Source organism: Zootermopsis nevadensis, unplaced genomic scaffold (assembly GCF_977971745.1).
Source record: "Zootermopsis nevadensis isolate Lab colony 2312 unplaced genomic scaffold, Znev_1.0 Znev_ptg000028l, whole genome shotgun sequence".
NCBI classification, from domain to species: domain Eukaryota; kingdom Metazoa; phylum Arthropoda; class Insecta; order Blattodea; family Termopsidae; genus Zootermopsis; species Zootermopsis nevadensis.
Genome location: NW_028259160.1, coordinates 9,103,769 through 9,126,972, shown reverse-complemented (window position 1 = coordinate 9,126,972; position 23,204 = coordinate 9,103,769). Strand labels below are relative to the sequence as shown.

At 38.4% G+C, this 23,204-nt stretch overlaps 3 protein-coding genes across 5 annotated transcripts in view; 2 read left to right on the top strand and 1 right to left on the bottom strand.

The window, feature by feature from the left end:
* LOC147872343 (uncharacterized) overlaps positions 1-23,204 on the bottom strand; it is a 271,681-nt gene that overhangs the window by 170,749 nt on the left and 77,728 nt on the right. Inside the window, exon 2 of the mRNA XM_087356818.1 lies at positions 17,102-17,145. Within this exon, the coding sequence (XP_087212944.1) occupies positions 17,102-17,145 (44 nt within the window). The remainder of the gene's footprint in view (positions 1-17,101; positions 17,146-23,204) is intronic.
* LOC110832311 (retinol-binding protein pinta-like) lies at positions 770-5,733 on the top strand. 2 transcript variants are annotated; one of them, XM_087356788.1, is made up of 7 exons: positions 770-937; positions 1,779-1,949; positions 2,993-3,152; positions 3,340-3,598; positions 3,854-3,964; positions 5,007-5,109; positions 5,425-5,733. In XM_087356788.1, the coding sequence occupies exons 2-7, from the start codon at positions 1,811-1,813 to the stop codon at positions 5,577-5,579; spliced, it is 927 nt and encodes a 308-aa protein (XP_087212914.1). In that variant the 5' UTR covers positions 770-937; positions 1,779-1,810; the 3' UTR covers positions 5,580-5,733. The 2 variants fall into 2 exon arrangements, with proteins under 2 accessions (XP_087212914.1, XP_087212915.1); XM_087356789.1 differs by having other exon boundaries at positions 937-1,042.
* On the top strand, positions 7,934-14,477 carry LOC110832333 (retinol-binding protein pinta). 2 transcript variants are annotated; one of them, XM_087356969.1, is made up of 7 exons: positions 7,934-8,035; positions 8,877-9,047; positions 10,110-10,269; positions 12,013-12,271; positions 12,598-12,708; positions 13,751-13,853; positions 14,169-14,477. In XM_087356969.1, exons 2-7 carry the CDS (start codon positions 8,909-8,911, stop codon positions 14,321-14,323), a joined length of 927 nt encoding a protein of 308 aa, XP_087213095.1. In that variant the 5' UTR covers positions 7,934-8,035; positions 8,877-8,908; the 3' UTR covers positions 14,324-14,477. The 2 variants fall into 2 exon arrangements, with proteins under 2 accessions (XP_087213095.1, XP_087213096.1); XM_087356970.1 differs by having other exon boundaries at positions 8,035-8,140.

Genomic DNA, 23,204 nt, shown 5'->3' with positions numbered 1-23,204 from the left:
ACAAAATTTCTGTAGAAACTAAGTGGTTCTGAAATTATTTTTTGACTCACTGAATAAGGTTATGTCACTCTCGCTTTCCCACCTCAAGCACGGCACTGAATTCAAAGGCAGGCATTTGTAAGTACGGTAACAAATCCTTGGGGTCTGCAAAAGCAGTAAATTTTTTCACCAACTTAACGATTACTGCTTCTTCATACTCTTATCTATGCTAGTATAAAGGAGGGTAAAACTTGCGGAAAAATCAACACTAGACCCAGTTGGTCTGAAAACCTAAAATTTTGCACATGTTGACTGAACGTATAATAATGTTTGTATTTGCTATACACACTCACTTGGGATGAAACCAGGTGAAGTAGGGTTTTGAATAAGCAAATTGGTTGGGTTTTATAAGACAGAATCACGATGATTTGGACCCCAGAACATTGATTGAATAGGAAAGAGAAAAGTGAGGCTCGAGTGAAATTAATAATTTTAACATTCAGGTTCTGACGAACAGAGGTTACTTACATGATTGTGGTCCAGGAAATATACAATTTATTCCAAAGAAATAAAATAGGTAAAACCTAAAAGTTTGTGACGATGGTGCTTTTTGAAAATAAAATTTTTCTGAATGCTTTCCATCGTCTAATGAAATCATAAAATTGTATGACGTTTCGGAGATGGGACCTATCTCCGACTTCAGATGTACCTACTCTGTTAGGCCTAACCGAAAAAGCTAATCCCTATCTCCGGACCTAGACGAAAACATCAATTTTATTTTTATTTTAAATAAAATAGGCCTCTACCATTCAGTAGTGTTAATTATATCTACTTGTACGCCTGGCAGTGTTATTAATCCCTCAGATAAGATTGCATGAAATATCTAATCTAAAGTAGCAGCCAACTATACTGATCGCAACATTACTGTTTGGACCGACACATCTTCACTGCACTACAGGTAAAGAAGCCACTACTCAGTTTATGTACAATTAATATTATTTAGTTGCACTGAAGCTCTTAGTACATAACACATCCGATCGATTTTCGTGGGATCGTTAATTAGGTAATTAAACTTGTTATCAGCAAGCAAGTAAATGTTGCAGAAAAAGTCTACTGTTGCAATTTCAACACTACTCTAAAGATCACCTTCGGACTTTTTGTGAGATAATACAATCCACCTCATGGCTATTTTTCAATTGCTTGTACATTTTAACAAGCCATTCTCAGAGGCAGATCAGTAGACGGTAATTCATGAATTATAATTAAATTAACGTTTATATAATAGATTACAATTACGTTTGTGAATTCAGTATCGACTCAAAAAATATTTGGGGCAATAGTGTAAATTCTACTCATATATGTATATACATGAGACTTCACGTTCTCAAGGCTGTGAAGATGTCGATGTTGATTTTCTGAGTTTAACGCCAAAACCAACGGGACCATAAGACTCTACATCCAAGACAACCGACGTCGTTCTCTTACATAATTTGTTCACAACGGAGCACCGTAACAGACCTAGGACAGCATCTGTTCAAGCTCCCAGGTCCACTAAACTAATACGCACATTTCTGCACAGACTATTGGCAATAAACGATGTTTAATTGAATACAGACATTATTTTATTGCTTGCCATTCAAAACTGTGTCGTGAATCCATAACGAAACACCTCAGCACTACAAACATGCTAGAGGTTATCATGAAGATGGACACAGATACAGTCCCCGAAACGCGTTGTCATGAGAAACAACAGACGACGGATAATGTCCAACATTTTAGCCACAGCAATTATGTTACAGGTAGCAACTCTGAGTCACACTGCGAACGTAACATGGCAATCCGCCCGCTAAGTGCCGAACTGCAAGCAATAGCACGTGAGGAGTTGAACGAGGATCCTGCCAGATTGGAACAAGATTTAAAGTACTTGAGGGAATGGCTGGCCAAACAACCCCATCTTATACCCAGGACAGGTAATTTACCAGTTGACCGACAAATAAAAAGACCACAGTCAACCTACACAGCAAACTCGCAGGTGCGAAATTTGGTCAATATTATTCTCAATGTCGTTCTTCATTTACTACTTACATACTTCTCTACGGCCACAAAACAGCTCTTGAAGAATCTTAGCCACCTCATATAGGCTGCGTGATGTTCATTAATCTATTTATGCATTTGGGAGGATACCTTTAGCCCGAAGCAGAACATCTTCCAACACGGGACAGCGAGACATTAAATGGTACTGACAAACATCCATCAATCCAACGTATTTCGAACCCACGACCATAGTATTTCAGCAGTTAAGGCCGTCCCACTCTTTTACTGTGACTGGTCGAGCTTTCTTAGCTCGGGAAAGTAAATCCATTGATTCTCAGTCTAAAAGGTTTAACGGTACCTTTTATTAAGTAAATTAAAAACGCTTCTTTTACTCAATTTAATTTCAAATTTGCTGCTGTTCTTCTGCAGATCGGGTACGATATTGTGCGCAAATGTACATACAGCAGACATCAATAAAATTACTTGTTTCTAATTCTATGGCCAATTTTCGATTCCATCAGAAGCTCATTCACAACGCATCCCTTTCTGGAGACGAAGCTGACCACTCATATACTTCTAGTGAAACGTTTAATAATCAGTGAAAATTAACTCCATGCTCGCTATACTCCCCAAATCAAGATGGAGACTGAAAGGAGAAAGGATACTTCAAGCACGACAACAAATTGTATTTTATAAACGGTTCTTTTCTACTTCAAATGAATTCAAACTTTAAAAACTGGCTGGTTGCTGCTGGAAAGAGATGTACTTTATCTCATCTGTCCGCTGTCTTTCAGTGTTTCTTAAGACACAATACTTTTTAGTTCTAGCTTTTCAAAGTGTTAGCCGGGTTAACACGGTTAACACATTGATGACATGCGCGATCTGTCCAGTACACAACCCCAGAAACTGTTACAACTGACGTGGCGCGACGTACAGATTAAGAAACATGATTTCATTCACATCAACCGCTGTGTTTCAGACTCACAATGGCTAATAACATTTCTTCGTGGCTGTAAGTTCTCTCTGGAACGCACCAAGTCCAAGATAGAAATGTTCTACACACTGAGGACCGCGTTGCCGGAGTTTTTCACGAATCGCGACCCGATGTTGCCGGAGATTCAAAACGTCCTCAAATTAGGGTAAGGTACTTACGTCCAACTACTTGGTATTGACACAAAGAAATACATTACAGATGGAGAAATACAAATATACAGGACAAAACGATAGTCTACATAAATCTTGCTTGTCAATTATTATTGCTACCTTGGTCAAAATATTCAGAACAAAAATTGATAGTTGATTTTAATTACCGGCGCCAATGTGCAGAGTGATGCTGCCGCTACCTGTGCCAGACGACGCGGGAAGACGGATCATCTTCATGAGGACTGGCATTACCGACCCTGATAAATTAAAGCTTCAGGACGTCTTCAAATCACAATTGAACATCTTAGATATATTGGTTGAAGAGGACGATCGAGTTACTATCTGCGGCACAGTGTTTGTGATTGATCATTCAAAAATGACTTTGGCTCTAATGGCACAATTCACCCCCTCACTAGCAAAGAAAGGCGTCACCCAGTTTCAGGTAAAGTTTTCCCAAACAACTTGCTCTCCCTCAGAGAAATACTGATTTTGCTTTAAACTCTTTGAAGTCGAAGATTATTCGTAAGTCCTAAGCAAAGACATTGGGGAAATGTGAAAACATGAATTAAAAATAGATGGTGAGTGCATAGAATGGATTCATTTGGTTTATACTACGGAACAATGACGGGATTACACTATAAACAACGATTCTGTCTTACGACGTTAAACTTTCTCAAACTAATATTCACTGTTCTAGGATGGTAACTCAATTCGTCCTAAAAGCATGAACCATATCAATATGAGCCCAGCGTTCATCACTGTGTTCAACATGATTAAGTTATTCATGAACGAGAAGATGAAAAGCAGGGTAAGTCGATATTAGCGATACTCTATAATTATGTTGTTACATATGCTCTTAAAATCACGCCAGAACGACTCAGAAGTATGTCAAATGCAGGAAGAGGAGAGCACATTTTTATTGTAAAACCGGCACATCCCACGTGCAGTTCGCGAGCATAATTTTGCCCTCGATATGTCTCGATGTTCCCCGTGGTTATCATGTTTAAAGAAAAACTTTAGCGTATAAACAAAACGTCTGCACGAAATTCATAAGCGAAACCAATAAACACCACCAGTCTGCCCTAATAACTTGAACTTTTATAGGATGGAAGCTGTGGACAAACATGATCTTCTTTCAGCTGTTTACTAATCGGTTAAATCATATTTATTTACTAAAATGGTACGTTGATCTCAATGTGACACTTTCCATTTAAACATCGAACTTGTAAATTATATATTATATAAAGACCGGTTAATCATTCAGAATATAAATATGAAGACCCTCTTGCCTTCTTTCCAATGCCTCCTGGTGGCTACTATAGAACTAAAACAAGGAAAACTTTAAAGCCCTAGACTTCGAGAAAAATATACACAACTTCTGCAAGTCTAGAATTACGAGAGTAATCCAAAAAGTGGGTGTAATATTGAAACATTTTCTTTCTATGACATGCACCTATGCTGAGGTCCGTTCAAACTGTAGGTAAAGGTGAGACAATGGAATGTTGTGAGTGTGTTTCAGTTGTACGTTTTTGCCTAGTGAGTGTGGGGTAAAGATCGTTTCCAGAGGTTTGTGCCAAGGCCGACCAACATCCACACTCAGTATCTCAGTGATTTCCACAGCAGTTGCCCTTGCAGTTTCCAACATTCTTTGAGTGAGCGCTGTTGCTAATGCAACAATGTGTTTAAAATACTGCCCTTGATTCTTGAATCTCCTTCTTTTTACGAGTATGGCGCAAGACTTAAGATAATTAAAGGGAAAATCAAGGTTGTTGGTTGATATCAGACAGAAGGTGGAAATGCATTTGCTGCTAGAATCGCGAATATGTCTCATATTAATGTCCTTTCTGCAGATGTTCGTTCACTCCGACATGGACTCTTTGTACAAAAACGTCCCACAAAGGCTTCTACCCCAAGAATATGGAGGAGAGGCAGGATCACTGGCCGCGCTTACAGGTAACTCCGATATTTCTTTAGTCTCCAATCCCTAATCTGTCAATAAAATAAACAGCTTCCTTCAGGGTGTGGGTGTGTGTGAAGTAACTCCTTGATTTCGAGATGGCTGCTCTGGGATATTTCTCCGTGAGGTCTGGTAGAAGTCTACCATTGTTTCAGAGATTCTGCTGCCTCCATCATTATCCTCATGATGATGGCAATACGAACTTCAAAAATTCTTGTGCAATTCTACCGGACTACACGGGACAATATCCCAGAAGATAGATATCTTTATATTCGCCGCCGTGAGAACCTGAAATCACATCTCTCTTACAGAAGAATGGAAGAAGAAAGTTGAGGCACGACGTGGATGGCTCATGGAGGGCGAGATGTACCGATCGGACGAGAAGAAGCGAGTCGGGGGCAGACCGAAGACGCAGGAGGACCTGTTCGGCCTGGACGGTTCCTTCAGACAACTGAATGTGGACTAGAATATATTCACATAACTACATTACACCTGAGTTCATGTCCAGTCAAATACATATATAGAAATTTCACATTTTATGGGTAAGAAATTTCAATCTTAAACATGAATTTAATTTAACATTTGGGTCTGTTTGAAAATAAACTGTAAATATTTCAATACTTCATTGTCTCAAAAGACCTCTTGGGAATCTGCCAGTCCTTCAATAGGTTAACTTATTAGTAACATTTTATGGAACCAAGAACTTTAAATGTGTTCACATAACCTCTGTCGACAGGCAGTTCAATCCATTCCAAACCTTCAAACCGTATTTATATAAGTTTCACTTTAATATTATCGTCTCATTTGTACTTTAGTCTGCCTATTTGTGTCTTCCCTTTCTAATTATACCAAGAAGTTTCAATAACGCTGCAACGGAAACACATGTTCAATTAGTCAAACACGGTTTCTGCTATAATGTCCAATATATCTGATGATTGAAGATGGTTGTCTTCTAAATTGTTGCGCCCTGTAGTCTGGTAGAAGTTCATCGCTATGATGAACGATGCAGCAAGGATCTCTGAAACGTCGGTAAGCTTCCACCAGATTACACGGCGCATCAACCCAGAAGATATACACATTCGAACTCAACGCGTTGAAAACCTGAAATCCTACAATCTGAACTCAAATTCATCAGGAAACAATCTGCGACTGAGGCCAATGAACCACACCTCACAGCTAGAACAGGTAACAATGAGTAATCTTTCTTCACTTCTGTACGTCAAACCAATAATATATCCCCAGATCCTGTGTAATGTAAGCCGTAGTGGCTATGGCATATCCTGAGAAATAATTTGTGTCGAATAATGTCAAAAGTGGCTGTTGCAACACAGGAAATTATTTGTGACCTATTGAATAGAAATTGTGTCCAATTGACCATAATAAATAATATTTTTCTGCCAAGCCACGGACAACACGAACGTAGTTTCGTCAGATATCGACAGGAGGCTACGTCAGGGATATCTCTATGGCTCATAATAAAGGCGTCTTCTCTACAACACTGGCAAATCAGGAATGGATCCTTTTCTACAAACAATGAACAAACCATTTCAATTCCTCGGCTAAATCCTAAATATAACAATAAGCAGCACGGAGCAGAAAACTCCGGATAAAGCAGTAGTCGCTCAGCAGACAACGATATTTCCCACCTTTTCTGGAATCCGAACGTTCATTACCGTATTCAAAAGAGGCCTTCGCTGAATCTATCTTGACAGATGAATCCATTCTACAACCTACGCATCATTCCCTCAAGATATATGCCTATATGGTCCAGGTGGTGTCTTCCCTTCAGGTTTTTCAGCTACTCCATCCTCGTTATTTCATGTCGTTCGGGTTTAAATGTTTCTCTTAAAATTTTTTACTCACAGGTATGACCCATATTCGTTATGTCTGCAAGCTGGAAATGAAATTGATTCATTGCTTCTCCTATGAGAAAAAATTGGTAATTATTGTCCTCAAATATATCCTAGTTCCGCACATACTTCTTACAATATTTCTATAGAAACTAAGTGGTTCTGAAATTATTTTCTGACTCACTGAATAAGGTTATGTCACTCTCGCTTTCCCACCTCAAGCACGGCACTGAATCCAAAGGCAGGCATTTGTAAGTACGGTAACAAATCCTTGGGGTCTGCAAAAGCAGTGCATTTTCTCACCAACTTAACGATTACCTGCTTCTTCATACTCTTATCTATGCTAGTATAAAGGAGGGTAAAACTTGCGGAAAAATCAACACTAGACCCAGTTGGTCTGAAAACCTAAAATTTTGCGCATGTTGACTGAACGTATAATAATGTTTGTATTTGCTATACACACTCACTTGGGATAAAACCAGGTGAAGTAGGGTTTTGAATAAGCAAATTGGTTGGGTTTTATAAGACAGAATCACGATGATTTGGACCCCAGAACATTGATTGAATAGGAAAGAGAAAAGTGAGGCTCGAGTGAAATTAATAATTTTAACATTCAGGTTCTGACGAACAGAGGTTACTTACATGCTTGTGGTCCAGGAAATATACAATTTATTCCAAAGAAATAAAATAGGTAAAACCTAAAAGTTTGTGAAGATGGTGCTTTTTGAAAATAAAATTTTTCTGAATGTTTTCCATTGTCTAATGAAATCATAAAATTGTACGACGTTTCGGAGATGGGACCTATCTCCGACTTCAGATGTACCTACTCTGTTGGGCCCAACCGAAAAAGCTAATCCCTATCTCCGGACCTAGGCGAAAACATCAATTTTATTTTTATTTTAAATAAAATAGGCCTATACCATTCAGTAGTGTTAATTATATCTACTTGTACGCCTGGCAGTGTTATTAATCCCTCAGATAAGATTGCATGAAATATCTAATCTAAAGTAGCAGCCAACTATACTGATCGCAAGATTACTGTTTGGACCGACACATCTTCACTGCACTACAGGTAAAGAAGCCACTACTCAGTTTATGTACAATTAATATTATTTAGTTGCACTGAAGCTCTTAGTACATAACACATCCGATCGATTTTCGTGGGATCGTTAATTAGGTAATTAAACTTGTTATCAGCAAGCAAGTAAATGTTGCAGAAAAAGTCTACTGTTGCAATTTCAACACAACTCTAAAGATCACCTCTGGACTTTTTGTGAGATAATACAATCCACCTCATGGCTATTTTTCAATTGCTTGTACATTTTAACAAGCCATTCTCAGAGGCAGATCAGTAGACGGTAATTCATGAATTATAATTAAATTAACGTTTATATAATAGATTACAATCACGTTTGTGAATTCAGTATCGACTCAAAAAATATTTGGGGTAATAGTGTAAATTATACTCATATATGTATATACATGAAACTTCACGTTCTCAAGGCTGTGAAGATGTAGATGTTGATTTTCTGAGTTTAACGCCAAAACCAGCGGGACCATAAGACTCAACATCCAAGACCACCGACGTCGTTCTCTTACATAATTTGTTCACAACGGAGCACCGTAACAGACCTAGGACAGCATCTGTTCAAGCTCCCAGATCCATTAAACTAATACGCACATTTCTGCACAGACTATTGGCAATAAACGATGTTTAATTGAATACTGACATTATTTTATTGCTTGCCATTCAAAACTGTGTCGTGAATCCATAACGAAACACCTCAGCACTACAAACATGCTACAGGTTATCATGAAGATGGACACAGATACAGTCCCCGAAACGCGCTGTCTTGAGAAACAACAGACGACGTATAATGTCCAACATTTCAGCCACATCAATTATGTTACAGGTAGCAACTCTGAGTCACACTGCGAACGTAACATGGCAATCCGCCCGCTAAGTGCCGAACTGCAAGCAATAGCACGTGAGGAGTTGAACGAGGATCCTGCCAGATTGGAACAAGATTTAAAGTACTTGAGGGAATGGCTGGCCAAACAACCCCATCTTATATCCAGGACAGGTAATTTACCAGTTGACCGACAGATAAAAAGAGCACAGTCAACCTACACAGCAAACTCGCAGGTGCGAAATTTGGTCAATATTATTCTCAATGTCGTTCTTCATTTACTACTTACATACTCCTCTACGGCCACAAAACAGCTCTTGAAGAATCTTAGCCACCTCATATAGGCTGCGTGATGTTCATTAATCTATTTATGCATTTGGGAGGATTCCTTTAGCCCGACGCAGAACCTCTTCCAACACAGGACAGCGCGACATTAAATGGTACTGACAAACATCCATCAATCCAACGTATTTCGAACCCACGACCATAGTATTTCAGCAGTTAAGGCCGGCCCACTCTTTTACTGTGACTAGTCGAGCTTTCTTACATCGGGAAAGTAAATCCATTGATTCTCAGTCTAAAAGGTTTAACGGTATCTTTTATTAAGTAAATTAAAAACGCTTCTTTTACTCAATTTAATTTCAAATTTGCTGCTGTTCTTCTGCAGATCGGGTACGATATTGTGCGTAAATGTACATACAGCATATATCAATAAAATTACTTGTTTCTAATTCTATGGCCAATTTTCGATGCTATTAGAAGCTCAATCACAACGCATCCCTTTCTGGAGACGAAGCTGACCACTCATATACTTCTAGTGAACCGTTTAATAATCAGTGAAAATTAACTCCATGCTCGCTATACTCCCCAAATCAAGATGGAGACCGAAAAGAGAAAGGATACTTCAAGCACGACAACAAATTTTATATTAACTGTTATACTGTATTTTATAAACGATTCTTTTCTACTTCAACTGAATTAAAACTTTAAAAACTGGCTGGTTGCTGCTGGATAACGATGCACTTTATCTCATCTGTCCGCTGTCTTTCAGTGTTTCTTAAGACACAATACTTTTTATTCCTAGCTTCTCAAAGTGTTAGCCGGGCTAACACGGTTAACACTTTGATGACATGCGCGATCTGTCCAGTACACAACACCAGAAACTGTTACAACTGATGTGGCGCGACTTAAAGATTAAGAAACAGGATTTCATTTACACCAACTGCTGTGTTTCAGACTCACAATGGCTAATAACATTTCTTCGTGGCTGTAAGTTCTCTCTGGAACGCACCAAGTCCAAGATAGAAATGTTCTACACACTGAGGACCGCGTTGCCGGAGTTCTACGCGAATCGCGACCCGATGTTGCCGGAGATTCAATACATCCTCAAATTAGGGTGAGGTACTTACGTCCAACTACTTGGTATTGACATGAAGAAATACATTATAGATGGATACATACAAATACAGGACAAAATTATAGTCTACATATTCCTTGCGTGTCAATTGTTATTGCTACTTTGGTCAATATATTCAGAACAAAAACTGATAGTTGCTTTTAATTACCGGCATCAATGACATTACAGCTCATAACCACACTCTCTCTGGCAACGCTAATTCGTCACAGAACTATAAAATATCACAGGAATTAAATGTGAGTATCAATTTTGAAAGTACATTTGACACAACATTTTTTGTTTCACAACGGAAATTGTTTGTATGATATTAGCTCCTGCTCTGATGAAATTAAGGACCTGCAGTGAATGCACTAAACTGCAATAGAAATTTCATTCGCTTTCGTCTTGTTTAGGCGAACAATGAATGAATACAATTACAGACATGTGTCTATTTCAGAACTCACACCTCGTGAATGGTCAAACATTAAAGAAGAAATGTACAACACGGCTATTTTAAAGCTCGTCTACTAGTTGTTGTCTATTCTATCATCAACTAGGTCTCATAAATCACGACTAGTCCTACTTCTAAAAAGTAAATCAGCCAATGTATTCACTTCCTCCGAACAGCTTAGGACACTATGCCATTAATGTGGGATGTGAGCTTACACGTGACGCCGTGTAGTAAGGTAGATGCTTGCGAACGCTTTGGACAACTGTTTCGTCTCCATTTGCTTTATCTACCCTTGACACGGAGGTGAAAATTTCCTTCGAAATGTTAGAAGTTACTTAGAAAGTTAGATGTAATCACAACCCAGAAAGCCAGAATCCAAAGCTTCAGCAGCAGAGCCCACATATTCTTTATGTTAATAAGCTCATTTATCTCTCAACAGCGAGAAAAAATATGTAGTTGGGGATGAAGCTCTATAGCCTACAAGAATATGCAGCAATCAAATGTCAAGTCTGTGCTCTTTTTAATGCAGGCTGATGTAATCCGTCTTTATCTCTTCGAAAGCCCTCATAATATCTTAACTTTCTTTTATCTTGCTAGTCAATGGTTGATATAAGATTACAAAGATGCTGCCGTCATCTTGCATATCAAGTTCAAATTCTAACCATATGTATGTGTAAATGCTCATAGCAAGAAAAGGGATTAACCGATTTGCACCAAATATGGCATGCTTATTAATTGAGTACAGAAAGAGAACATAATTATGTCAAAGGCTTACAAAAATTGTTCAGAATTCGATTGCCGGTGAGAGTGATTGCTGTAGCTCAGAAACTAAGCACGATAAAAGAATTTCGCCAAGACGAAAAGTGTTTGTCTCAAAGAGGAAGATATAGAAACAAAAATTAGAACCCCCAAAATTGTGCTGGTCTCGATTCCCGGTAAAGATAACCTGTATAGCTCGGAAAATAAGCAAGACAGAAGAACGGCCTGAAGGCCTACATTTTTCGATTCATAAATCTGTGACATTAGCAGGGTTTCATCATTTCAATGGGTCAAGTGACCCTTCCGAGGGTCTGTACTATAAGTACTATTAATATAGTCTACTAATACTTTATAAAGCCTCGACCAACATCGACATTCTCACCAGCGTGACAACCCCAACTCTTAAATGCTGTTATATTTATTTCCTTCCCTTACACCATGTTTGCTGTTATTTCTATTGTCACTTGGAAAGTCAATCGCTTGTTCTCATCGTCGGGACACATCAGAGAGTTCACTGACGTATCAATGTGCAGAACGATGCTGCCGCTACCTCTGCCAGACGACGCGGGAAGACGGATTATCCTCATGAGGACTGGCATTACCGACCCTGATAAAGTGAAGATTGCGGACGTCTTCAAAGCGCAGATGATGGTCGCAGACATATTGCTTGAAGAGGACGATCGAATTTCTATTTGCGGCACAATGAATGTGATGGACCATTCGAAAGCAACTTTGACTCATATGGCACAATTCAGCCCATCACTAACAAAGAAAGCTAGCACGCTGTTTCAGGTAAAGATTGCCGAATAAACTTGCCCTCCGTCGGAGAAATACTGCTTTTGCTTTAAACTCTTTGAAGCCGAAGACTATTCGTAAGTCCTAGACAAAGACACCAGGGAAATGTTAAAACATATATTAAAAATAGATGGTGAGAATATAGAATGGATTCTTCTGGTTTACAATACGGACCAATGGCGGGATTTCACTAATATTATCAAGAATCGTTTGTTTACATAAAAGGCGGCGAATTTCTGGACGAGCTGAGGAACTATTACACTATAAAAAATGATTCTGTCCTACGACGTCAAACATTCTCAAGGTATTATTCACTTTTCTAGGATGGTTACCCAATTCGTCCTAAAGGCATGAACCATATCAACATGAATCCAGCGATCATCACTGTGTTCAACATGTTCAAGTCATTCATGAACGAGAAGATGAAAAGCAGGGTAAGTCGACAGTAGCGATACTCTAGAGTTATGTTGTTACATATGCTCTTAAAATCACGCCAGAACGACTCAGAAGTATGTCAAATGCAGGAAGAGGAGAGCACATTTTTATTGTAAAACCGGCACATCCCACGTGCAGTTCGCGAGCATAATTTTGCCCTCGATATGTCTCGATGTTCCCCGTGGTTATCATGTTTAAAGAAAAACTTTAGCGTATAAACAAAACGTCTGCACGAAATTCATAAGCGAAACCAATAAACACCACCAGTCTGCCCTAATAACTTGAACTTTTATAGGATGGAAGCTGTGGACAAACATGATCTTCTTTCAGCTGTTTACTAATCGGTTAAATCATATTTATTTACTAAAATGGTACGTTGATCTCAATGTGACACTTTCCATTTAAACATCGAACTTGTAAATTATATATTATATAAAGACCGGTTAATCATTCAGAATATAAATATGAAGACCCTCTTGCCTCCTTTCCAATGCCTCCTGGTGGCTACTATAGAACTAAAACAAGGAAAACTTTAGAGCCCTAGACTTCGAGAAAAATATACACAACTTCTGCAAGTCTAGAATTACGAGGGTAATCCAAAAAGTGGGTGTAATATTGAAACATTTTCTTTCTATGACATGCACCTATGCTGAGGTCCGTTCATACTGTAGGTAAAGGTGAGACAATGGAATGTTGTGAGAGTGTTTCAGTTGTACGTTTTTGCCTAGTGAGTGTGGGGTAAAGATCGTTTCCAGAGGTTTGTGCCAAGGCCGACCAACATCCACACTCAGTATCTCAGTGATTTCCACAGCAGTTGCCCTTGCAGTTTCCAACATTCTTTGAGTGAGCGCTGTTGCTAATGCAACAATGTGTTCAAAATACTGCCCTTGATTCTTGAATCTCCTTCTTATTACGAGTATGGCGCAAGACTTAAGATAATTAAAGGGAAAATCAAGGTTGTTGGTTGATATCAGACAGAAGGTGGAAATGCATTTGCTGCTAGAATCGCGAATATGTCTCATATATATGTCCTTTCTGCAGCTGTTCGTTCACTCCGACATGGACTCTTTGTACAAAAACGTCCCACAAAGGCTTCTACCCCAAGAATATGGAGGAGAGGCAGGATCACTGGCCGCGCTTACAGGTAACTCCGATATTTCTTTAGTCTCCAATCCCTAATCTGTCAATAAAATAAACAGCTTCCTTCAGGGTGTGGGTGTGTGTGAAGTAACTCCTTGATTTCGAGATGGCTGCTCTGGGATATTTCTCCGTGAGGTCTGGTAGAAGTCTATCATTGTTTCAGAGATTCTGCTGCCTCCATCATTGTCCTCATGATGATGGCAATACGAACTTCAAAAATTCTTGTGCAATTCTACCGGACTACACGGGACAATATCCCAGAAGATAGATATCTTTATATTCGCCGCCGTGAGAACCTGAAATCACATCTCTCTTACAGAAGAATGGAAGAAGAAAGTTGAGGCACGACGTGGATGGCTCATGGAGGGCGAGATGTACCGATCGGACGAGAAGAAGCGAGTCGGGGGCAGACCGAAGACGCAGGAGGACCTGTTCGGCCTGGACGGTTCCTTCAGACAACTGAATGTGGACTAGAATATATTCACATAACTACATTACACCTGAGTTCATGTCCAGTCAAATACATATATAGAAATTTCACTTTTTATGGGTAAGAAATTTCAATCTTAAACATGAATTTAATTTAACATTTGGGTCTGTTTGAAAATAAACTGTAAATATTTCAATACTTCCTTGTCTCAAAAGACCTCTTGGGAATCTGCCAGTCCTTCAATAGGTTAACTTATTAGTTACATTTTATGGAACCAAGAACTTTAAATGTGTTCATATAATCTCTGTCGACAGGCAGTTCGATCCATTCCAAACCTTCAAACCGTATTTATATAAGTTTCACTTTAATATTATCGTCTCATTTGTGCTTTAGTCTGCCTATTTGTGTCTTCCCTTTTTAATTATACAAAGAAGTTTCAATAACGCTGCAACGGAAACACATGTTCAATTAGTCAAACACGGTTTCTGTTATAATGTCCAATATTTCTGATGTTTTATCCTGAGCCACATGTATCCAGCCAACAAAACAGCTGAGAAGTGAACATTAAAGTGAACCCTAAATGCTTAGGGTGTGAGGGGGAACCAGTCACTCACCCACTGAATATAACACTGACAGGACTGTAGCACGTACGAAGGCTTTGCTGGTTTCTCTAGACCGGGGCCACATTCAGAATTTCTTATTGACTGGCGGACTACAGGTTTATAAATGAGGGCATATTATTCCAACGTCATGACGGTGTATAAAAATGCTACTAAATTAGGATTATTTTTGTAAGCAGACTGAAAATTTTACTAATTTCAATCATTGGTAAGATACCTGCAATCATTCAACATCAGGATTAATTTCTGTTAGAAATTGCACTCATCATTCTAAGTATTAATCGACGAGACGCGTCCTAGTTTTTAGCTTAATGCTCTTCATTTAGCTCTACAGTTGCTCACAGTGATAATTATTGTACTATACTGACGCCACGAACCTTCTGAAGACCAAGTTCAGTTCAGTTCATACCTCAAAGATGGCATAATACATCCTTATTACTCGGATACGTTGGTTAGTGATCTTCACAAGGTTAATAATACCTGTTTTCTGACATCAAATAACTATTTTTCTCCATAGAGAGTGAAACAGTATCACAAAATGTTTACGCGGGCCGCTCAGAAGTTATCGGCGAGCACTGGGTTGAGAACCCCGAAATTACAGTATAGTCAAACATATAATTCTTACTAATTCAAAAATATTTGAATTAAATTAAAAAGTTCGACAGAGAGAGAAGTTATGTTTTTATGTGGATACAGAAACTGGCAGTTAGTATATTACGAAGCGATCCGGACATCCAACAAGCCTCGTAATCTGCAACTGGAAAGCAGAGCACCACGTCTTCAGCACCCAGGGAAAACCGACCATCATACAACACTTTCTAACTGGCGATTTCCAACAGAACACGGTTAATGTAACCCGATCTGGACATTAAAGAAGAAAAAGAAATATAATCTCAAAGCCAGGATTCGAACGGCTGTCGTAAATCCACAGACAATAAATTTATTTTAGTGGCTGATTATCAAGCTATTTACGTAACTTTTTAAATTCGTTTGGTTTTAATGGAACATCTCCGACATAAAAAACACACTTTAAATATGTGATATTTCAGGTTCTCACGTCGTCAAGAATGAAGATAGGTCAATATTCATCAGACTGCACAGCGAAAAATATCAGAAGACAGCGATATTCCACGGCAAATATGTTTGTCAAGGTATTCATCTTCTGCAATCGACCCCTTAATTTACAGACACTGATTGTCGGCTGTTACACTTATTTCGCGCCGTATAATTCGTGTTACGTAATTTATTTTTCTCTCGCAGATTAGGCTTCTGGACTTTTCCATAGATCAGTAACTGTATTTACAAACCCTTTAGATATCTGTAAGGGCTCTTGGATGTGGTGTCGGCCCATCATAGGACAATACAACGTAAAAGGGCTTTAAGCGGATTTCGAACCACCGACGTCTGTGTTCAAGCAATCGAAGATGGCGCGTGTCTTAGAACGCAAGGACCCTGTCATCAAATTGTTAAACATTTTTTCAAGGGAAAACTAGTTCCTTCTTCTATATTTAAGGTTAAACTGCGTCCTTTTTTCAAGCTACTGATTTCTTTAAACTCTACATACCATCCTTTAACTTGACAAGATGTTTTTCCACTCAGACTAAGCGCACTTGCACAAATATAAAACTTATGTAACGACAGAAATTCCACAGTGTTTACGTAACTGCCCCACATATTGTTAATAACATGATGATAGGCTGTTGCTATGACAGCAGCGTAGACACACAAATACATAACTGTTCTGCTACATGTCTTGGTCATATATCCTTGAGGTAGAATAGTGTTAGTACTAAGAACATCTTCGGGGTTGCGTTTCAATAAACAACGAATGGTGGCAAAGAATTCAAAAGAATAATGAATTACGAAAAACGTTTGCGTTGACTAATAAAAAGAAACTCTGACTCATTTTATAGTTTTGTTAAAATATTATCTGTGATATTTATTATAATTTACTTTCTCAATTATGTATCTTCTTCACTAAAAGTCAGCTAATGACTGGATGATTGAACTGATTCCAAAAACATTTCTCAATCAAACGAAATTGGAAGTATGCCTTATCATAAAATTAACTACCGAACATAGCTTTTATTTTGGAACGCCTAGTCTATACCAAATAAAGATATAAAGAAAGAAACAATAAATAGTACACAATCTTATGAAGGAAACACTTGTATAAATACTACACTGAGTGTCTGGGCTTACCGTGTCTTCATCGGAGCTGTGACTAATGCCGTTGTCCATCCTTCCTATAAAACACAGAGAAGATACACAAACATCAGAGATACATGAAGTAGAAGCCCATTCTTTATACATTTTACATCTTCAATATTAACACGCATGAAATGCGCAGTCCATTCCGCTCCACGCATATTTATGAAATGCATTCAATACTCCTTCACATGCCTTATTGTATTTTATGAACAATTGTTGCAGATGAAAATCTAATTTTTTGCAAAGCTAATAATAATAATACTGTATATCTCAATGACATCTATATTTTGCGTAGCAATTCTTGCACGACTAAAGTGGTGAGGTTATATATTAGTTTTAACGATTATTGTATTGAATTAATACGAACGAAAACTATATTTTCTTGAAATTTCGTGTTCAGATGTGACACCAAAATGTATCAAATTCTATACACTCTTTTACATGTGAAAACTGAGTCAGAAGGAGAGACACATTTCACATCCTCATTTTGCGACTTGTGCAGGTTCTAACTTTTAAAATGCCTCCTATCGTTATTTTACCTTTTATAGATCCAAATATGTTCCTCAACAATAATTACTCAAGACATTCTCAATGTCTGGCCTTAAGTTAGATGAGCGATCTCTCAAGTGTCACATGCACGTGATATTATATTTTTATATATTTTAAATTTAGGTTTATCAATACCATATAGGAGAGTAAAGCATTCGGAAAAATAGCAGCAATGCGCTCTCAATTAATAATGAATCAAAATTTTCATTTGTCAATCTCGTTCTCTAGTATTTTAATTCTGTCGCATTATTAACGGATTTATTAGCTAGTCTGATACAGTTCAGACGTCAGACATTTTTTTAATTTAGTTCTGTCTAAATAATTGACACAAGGATGTTTAGCAAGAAATTTTTAAAGTTTTCTCTAATATATCACGGAACATCGTCAAAACAAATACAACGGCTCTCTAACGACATGATACATTTATCAAATCCTCAGATTCGTCTCTCAAAGTACCGGAATCCGTATCCACTATTTATTATGACTGCATGTGCGTATGCATTAGCAGCGAAAAAGAGAGTAACCAGCCCGACACTATGTTCTATTCTTAGAGCCAGGGGAAAAATTTGTTTGCTTTTGTTCTGTAGTTTTAGTGAAATGTAAACATAATTTTCAGCACCTCGTAGACATCTAGGGATCACTGAAGACGTCATTCATTCACTACAAGCGTGGGAACGAGTATCGCAAATCGGGAATTTCTGCATCAAATACAATTAAAAATTACAAATATTCAGAAATATTTCAACTCAAGGTCACCCGAATAGTAATGGCGCTATGCTGTCTACCCCGTGTATGATCGCCATTTGTCTGCATGCCAGTGAAACAGCAACCAAACTGCTACTTCACACTACAAGAAGAACACGTGTGCTGTAATAAGTGAATGCCGACGGAAGGACGAATTAATTAAGTTTCTTTTAGCATTACATCGCCTTATTCTTCTGTATTTGCCATGCGACTACTTCGTAATATAATCTGCGTTTATGAAACAAAAGGCACGAACAGGTTGCGAGAGAAACCAACCAAACCAGTCCAGCAGACGAGGTCTTTGCTTATTTTGAGATGTCCGAGCCCGGGTGTAGTCTTGAAAACAAAAATGTCGCCCTGGCCTAACACGCAGTTCCAGGTTGAAAGAAATGAACATGGATCATGACGTGAGTCCGTCCCCCTAGGTACTTAATGGCTGCTTCTATACCACAGTGTTCTCTGTTTCTACAGGGGAATTGTCTTTACATGATATTTTAAGTGTAGAACTGAAAACCTATCGGTATACTGCGCAGTGTTTGAAATTCGTGGTCAAGAAAAGAATACAACAAGAAAACGTTCAAAGAACGTACCACTTCCTTATGTCTGTTGAAGGGCATTTATCGGTGAGACATCTCTGCCTTGCCGCAACTTACGGCCAGCTTCTGAGGATTTCTAATTGATTCTGTACCGTCTGTGTCCAGTGTTCTTAGACACTGGATACACACTCTCAACGTTCTTTGCGTGTTATATTGAAAATACTTTCACTGCATAAAGACAAATCCTTTAAGTTCCAAACTCTAGATATGCCATCTACATACATTTAATTAATATTTTAATAATCTTATAATTTAACAGTATCAGACAATTAATAGCATTTTTATGTCACGTAATTAAGATAATTTTTATCTACTCTGTAGGAAGACGCTGAACGTTTGAAGAAAATGAAGCACAATAGGATATAGGCCTACAGTAGAATGATTCCCAAGGGTGTAAAATAGGAAATCGTGCTCTGTTTTTAGGTCTTGTCACGGAATTCGGCACTATGGACTGAGGAGAACAACATGATCACCGTTCAGTATTCAAACCTTGCATATCCTTAATGGAAATTAAGACACGTTGCTGTTGTGCTAGCCTTCTCTGTTTAGAGTCAAAGTGACAGTGTACTATTCTAGGTGCTATGATTCGCAATGTATTAACTGCCTGAAGAAATCTGGAAGAATTTTGGTACGTCTAAATGCATACTGAAACATTTCCTGTTCGTGGCAGATGACACTGGACCGCAGGAATTCTGAGAACGTCAATACAGCGCATTCTGATTAAAACCGCTGAGTTGTACGATCATCGTCACCTTACACACGGAGATGCTTGAAGTGCACATCATCACACAGGGATGCGCGTCACGAAGCACAGTTATCTGATGTTTGAAAACAAAGTCTTCGGGAAAATATTTTGAACCAAGGGTAATAAAGTAACAGCGATTTCTGATATTACATCGCCGGAAACTTCATGACTAACACAAATGGACGATCATTATGGTGGTGAAATCTAGGTGGCTGATCGTGGTTATGAACGTATGCATGCAGAATTTTAGTGGGGTAAACGTCAGCTTGGAAGAACAAGAAACACGCGGACTTACACGATTACGGATCGTAGGATGTGACTCAGGATTGTGTAAAATGGAGGGCTTTGGTATCAGTGATGTTGATAATTCGTATTCGGTTACTTAACTGGATAAGCCAGGTTCCAAAAGACATGTGACCACGTCAGCTTACATGTGTGTATAACCTTCCTTACTACCATTTACTAATGTCAATGACTTGACAAATAATCAATCCTCTGTATTCAGGATGGTCATTATCTAATCATTGGTCAGCAGTTCAAATTGCATTTAGGAGTCATAAACTGACTCATTCCTTCTACTGACTGCGGTCAGTACTAGGAAATATGTAATGAAATGGCCCCTTTCTAATCTAGGTGAAAGTCGAGAAAACATAACTAATCAAATGCTGAAATATAGAACAGAAATAACTAGGAAAATTAATTGTACCATAACTGGAGAAAAACTGGATTACATTGACATAGTACAGTAGCTACATATTTGCACATATCAATAAATCCTTTCTCTCAAGACAGAAGTATTAAACAACATTATCACTGCAGGTGGTACACGAATAAATTTAAGCTACAATCATTTATTTCTTCCAGTTATCTACGCCTGCATTTGCATAACTTCTTTCTCATACGCTTTTAAACAACAAATTCCCATTGTTTACTTTTAGTTACAACAATGCAGTATCATTAAATATGTTTTATTTGCACAGTAATCATATAATGCAAATGAAGAAAAATGCTAAGGTCGCAATAAAGTGCGAATGCAACAATTTACATGAAATTTCTGTGGAAAAAGCAAACAGTTTACATAATATCCTTCACTACGTCCATGGCAGGGATATACGAACGAGCGAGGCCAAGTGACAGACTTTCCTGTTTCCAATTCTGGAGGTATCCGGCCAAAATTTCAGTCCGGTAGCTCACTACACTGACCAAGACTTCTCGTGGTTTTCCACAAGTTCTGTAATATCACATTAAAATAATCCACGGCCGTTTTCTTATATGTAATTTATAAGTTACGGAATCATACCACAGTTTAACACTAAGTAACCTATAATGTAAATTGAATAAAAATTTACTTGGATATTATCCATCGTCTAGTAATAAAACGTAAAAAACGTAAAACGACGTTTCGGAGATGGGGCTCTATCTCCGTCTTCAGGTTCCTACTCAGTTGGGCCCACTAGATAGAGCTAATCCCTATCTCCGGACTTAGCTCTATCTAGTGGGCCCAACTGAGTAGGAACCTGAAGACGGAGATAGAGCCCCATCTCCGAAACGTCGTTTTACGTTTTTTACGTTTTATTACTAGACGATGGATAATATCCAAGTAAATTTTTATTCAATTGACTCTTCACCATCGTCAAGAAGTTTTAGATTTGATATAATGTAAATGTTGGAAATAATCAAACAATCTATGCATGTGATGCGACAGCTTGAAACCCAGTTCACAATGAACCAACGGTTTAACAAAGCAGTTGCCAGATTCTGAATGCCAAAAATTACATCCAACCACCATTGTTTGGGCGACATTTAAACTCTTAAAATTATTTTACTGCATACCGTACGTATTTTATTACTTTGCTGACTTCCTGAGCTTGTAATTTTCTTTGAAACAAGCGCTCGAAGGTTAAATGTGTTCGCAAAAGCCAGCCACCACACTATGTCCTGAGCCAAATGAATCCACTTCACATCCTATTCATTTCAATGCATTTAAATATTATCCTTCAAACGCCAAAGTTCTTGCATATGGTCTCTTCTTCAAATTTTCCAACTAAAATTTTGTGTGTATTTCTCATCTCACCCCATATTCCCTACATTTCGCTTTTCATTTCATCCTCATTGGATACAATTATCTTAAACAACCCCTCAGGTAGACACAACATTCTTAAACAATCATTGGATCAAATCCGATCAGTTTCAATAATGATCCCAAACCTTCGTGGTCATGGCTTTCAGCGTTATTACACAATCCTCGAGCAAGCAGCGATACACAGTGTCCACCCACTCGTGAAAGGCAGTTCGTATGAATGAAAATAGCACACAGGAAAACATCCTGGAGCGAGCACTAGTGCAAACAGCGTGGGTATAAGAATACGTCTTACGGTCTGCGTTCCTCTTTGTTTCAAGTCTCTTCACATCACAATTTGTAAGACAAAAACTGCGATGCAAAATGGAACGTGTCATGTCCATTCTTACACAATGGAAATGATTCAACATCTTAATACAGAAACTGCTAAGACCGGTGGCTGCGTGGTCAATGGTATAGAACAGAGGTTCCCAAACTTTTATACCTTGCGCCCCCTTAAAACATTTCATAAATTTCACGCCCCCTTCCAGAACAAGTGCAAGCAAACAGATTTGACATAAAATTTAGCTATGAGTATACAGCACTGTAAGACAACTAAACTGCCTCAACCAAGCAAAGGATCAATAAAATGTTTCTCCATATTTCGTTAAAAAAAGGTTTTTATACAAACAACACCCCCCCCAGGGGGGCGCCCCCACACTTTGGGAACCTCTGGTATAGAGGTGAAAATCCTTCACGGGGCATGACTGTAACCAAGCAGGTTACTGTAGCGCTAAAGTTACATAATTACATTTTGTTCACAAAACGGCTTTGCTATTAGCTAGCCTGACTGTAACTTCTTGTAGTTTTCCTCTGATATTACTTTGAAATAGGCTATAATCGTCTCTTTCAAACACTTACCTCCTCACCGATCCCCTCTTACGACTGTAATAAATAATTTAAGAAACGGTTACAATCGTTACAGATTGCCTCTGAACTTAATTTAAACCCTTATTTTTTATGTTTTAGCTTCACAAATAGCCAATACAACTGAATCAAATAAAACATGTCAATAAACTTTTCAACAGTACGCAAAAAGGAATGCGTTAAGTTGATCCAGTGTCTTCAAACAAGACAAAGAACGGAAGCGGGCAGCTTTGCGTTGTACTTTTAGAGCCAGTAACATATTCCTCAGTCCAGGGTAGACCGCTGCAAGTTATAAGACAGACTCCACTAGGACTATCGCTTTATCTCTTAAAGTAGGCCCTCATTTGCATACTATCGAGGAAGAAATTATTCCGACAAATGTTTGTCACTACCGCCCACAAGCTTATCTTATATCTCGACCAGTCCGCATTCTTGGCCTGAATTCTTGTTCTGGAGAAATTACATAGTGACATT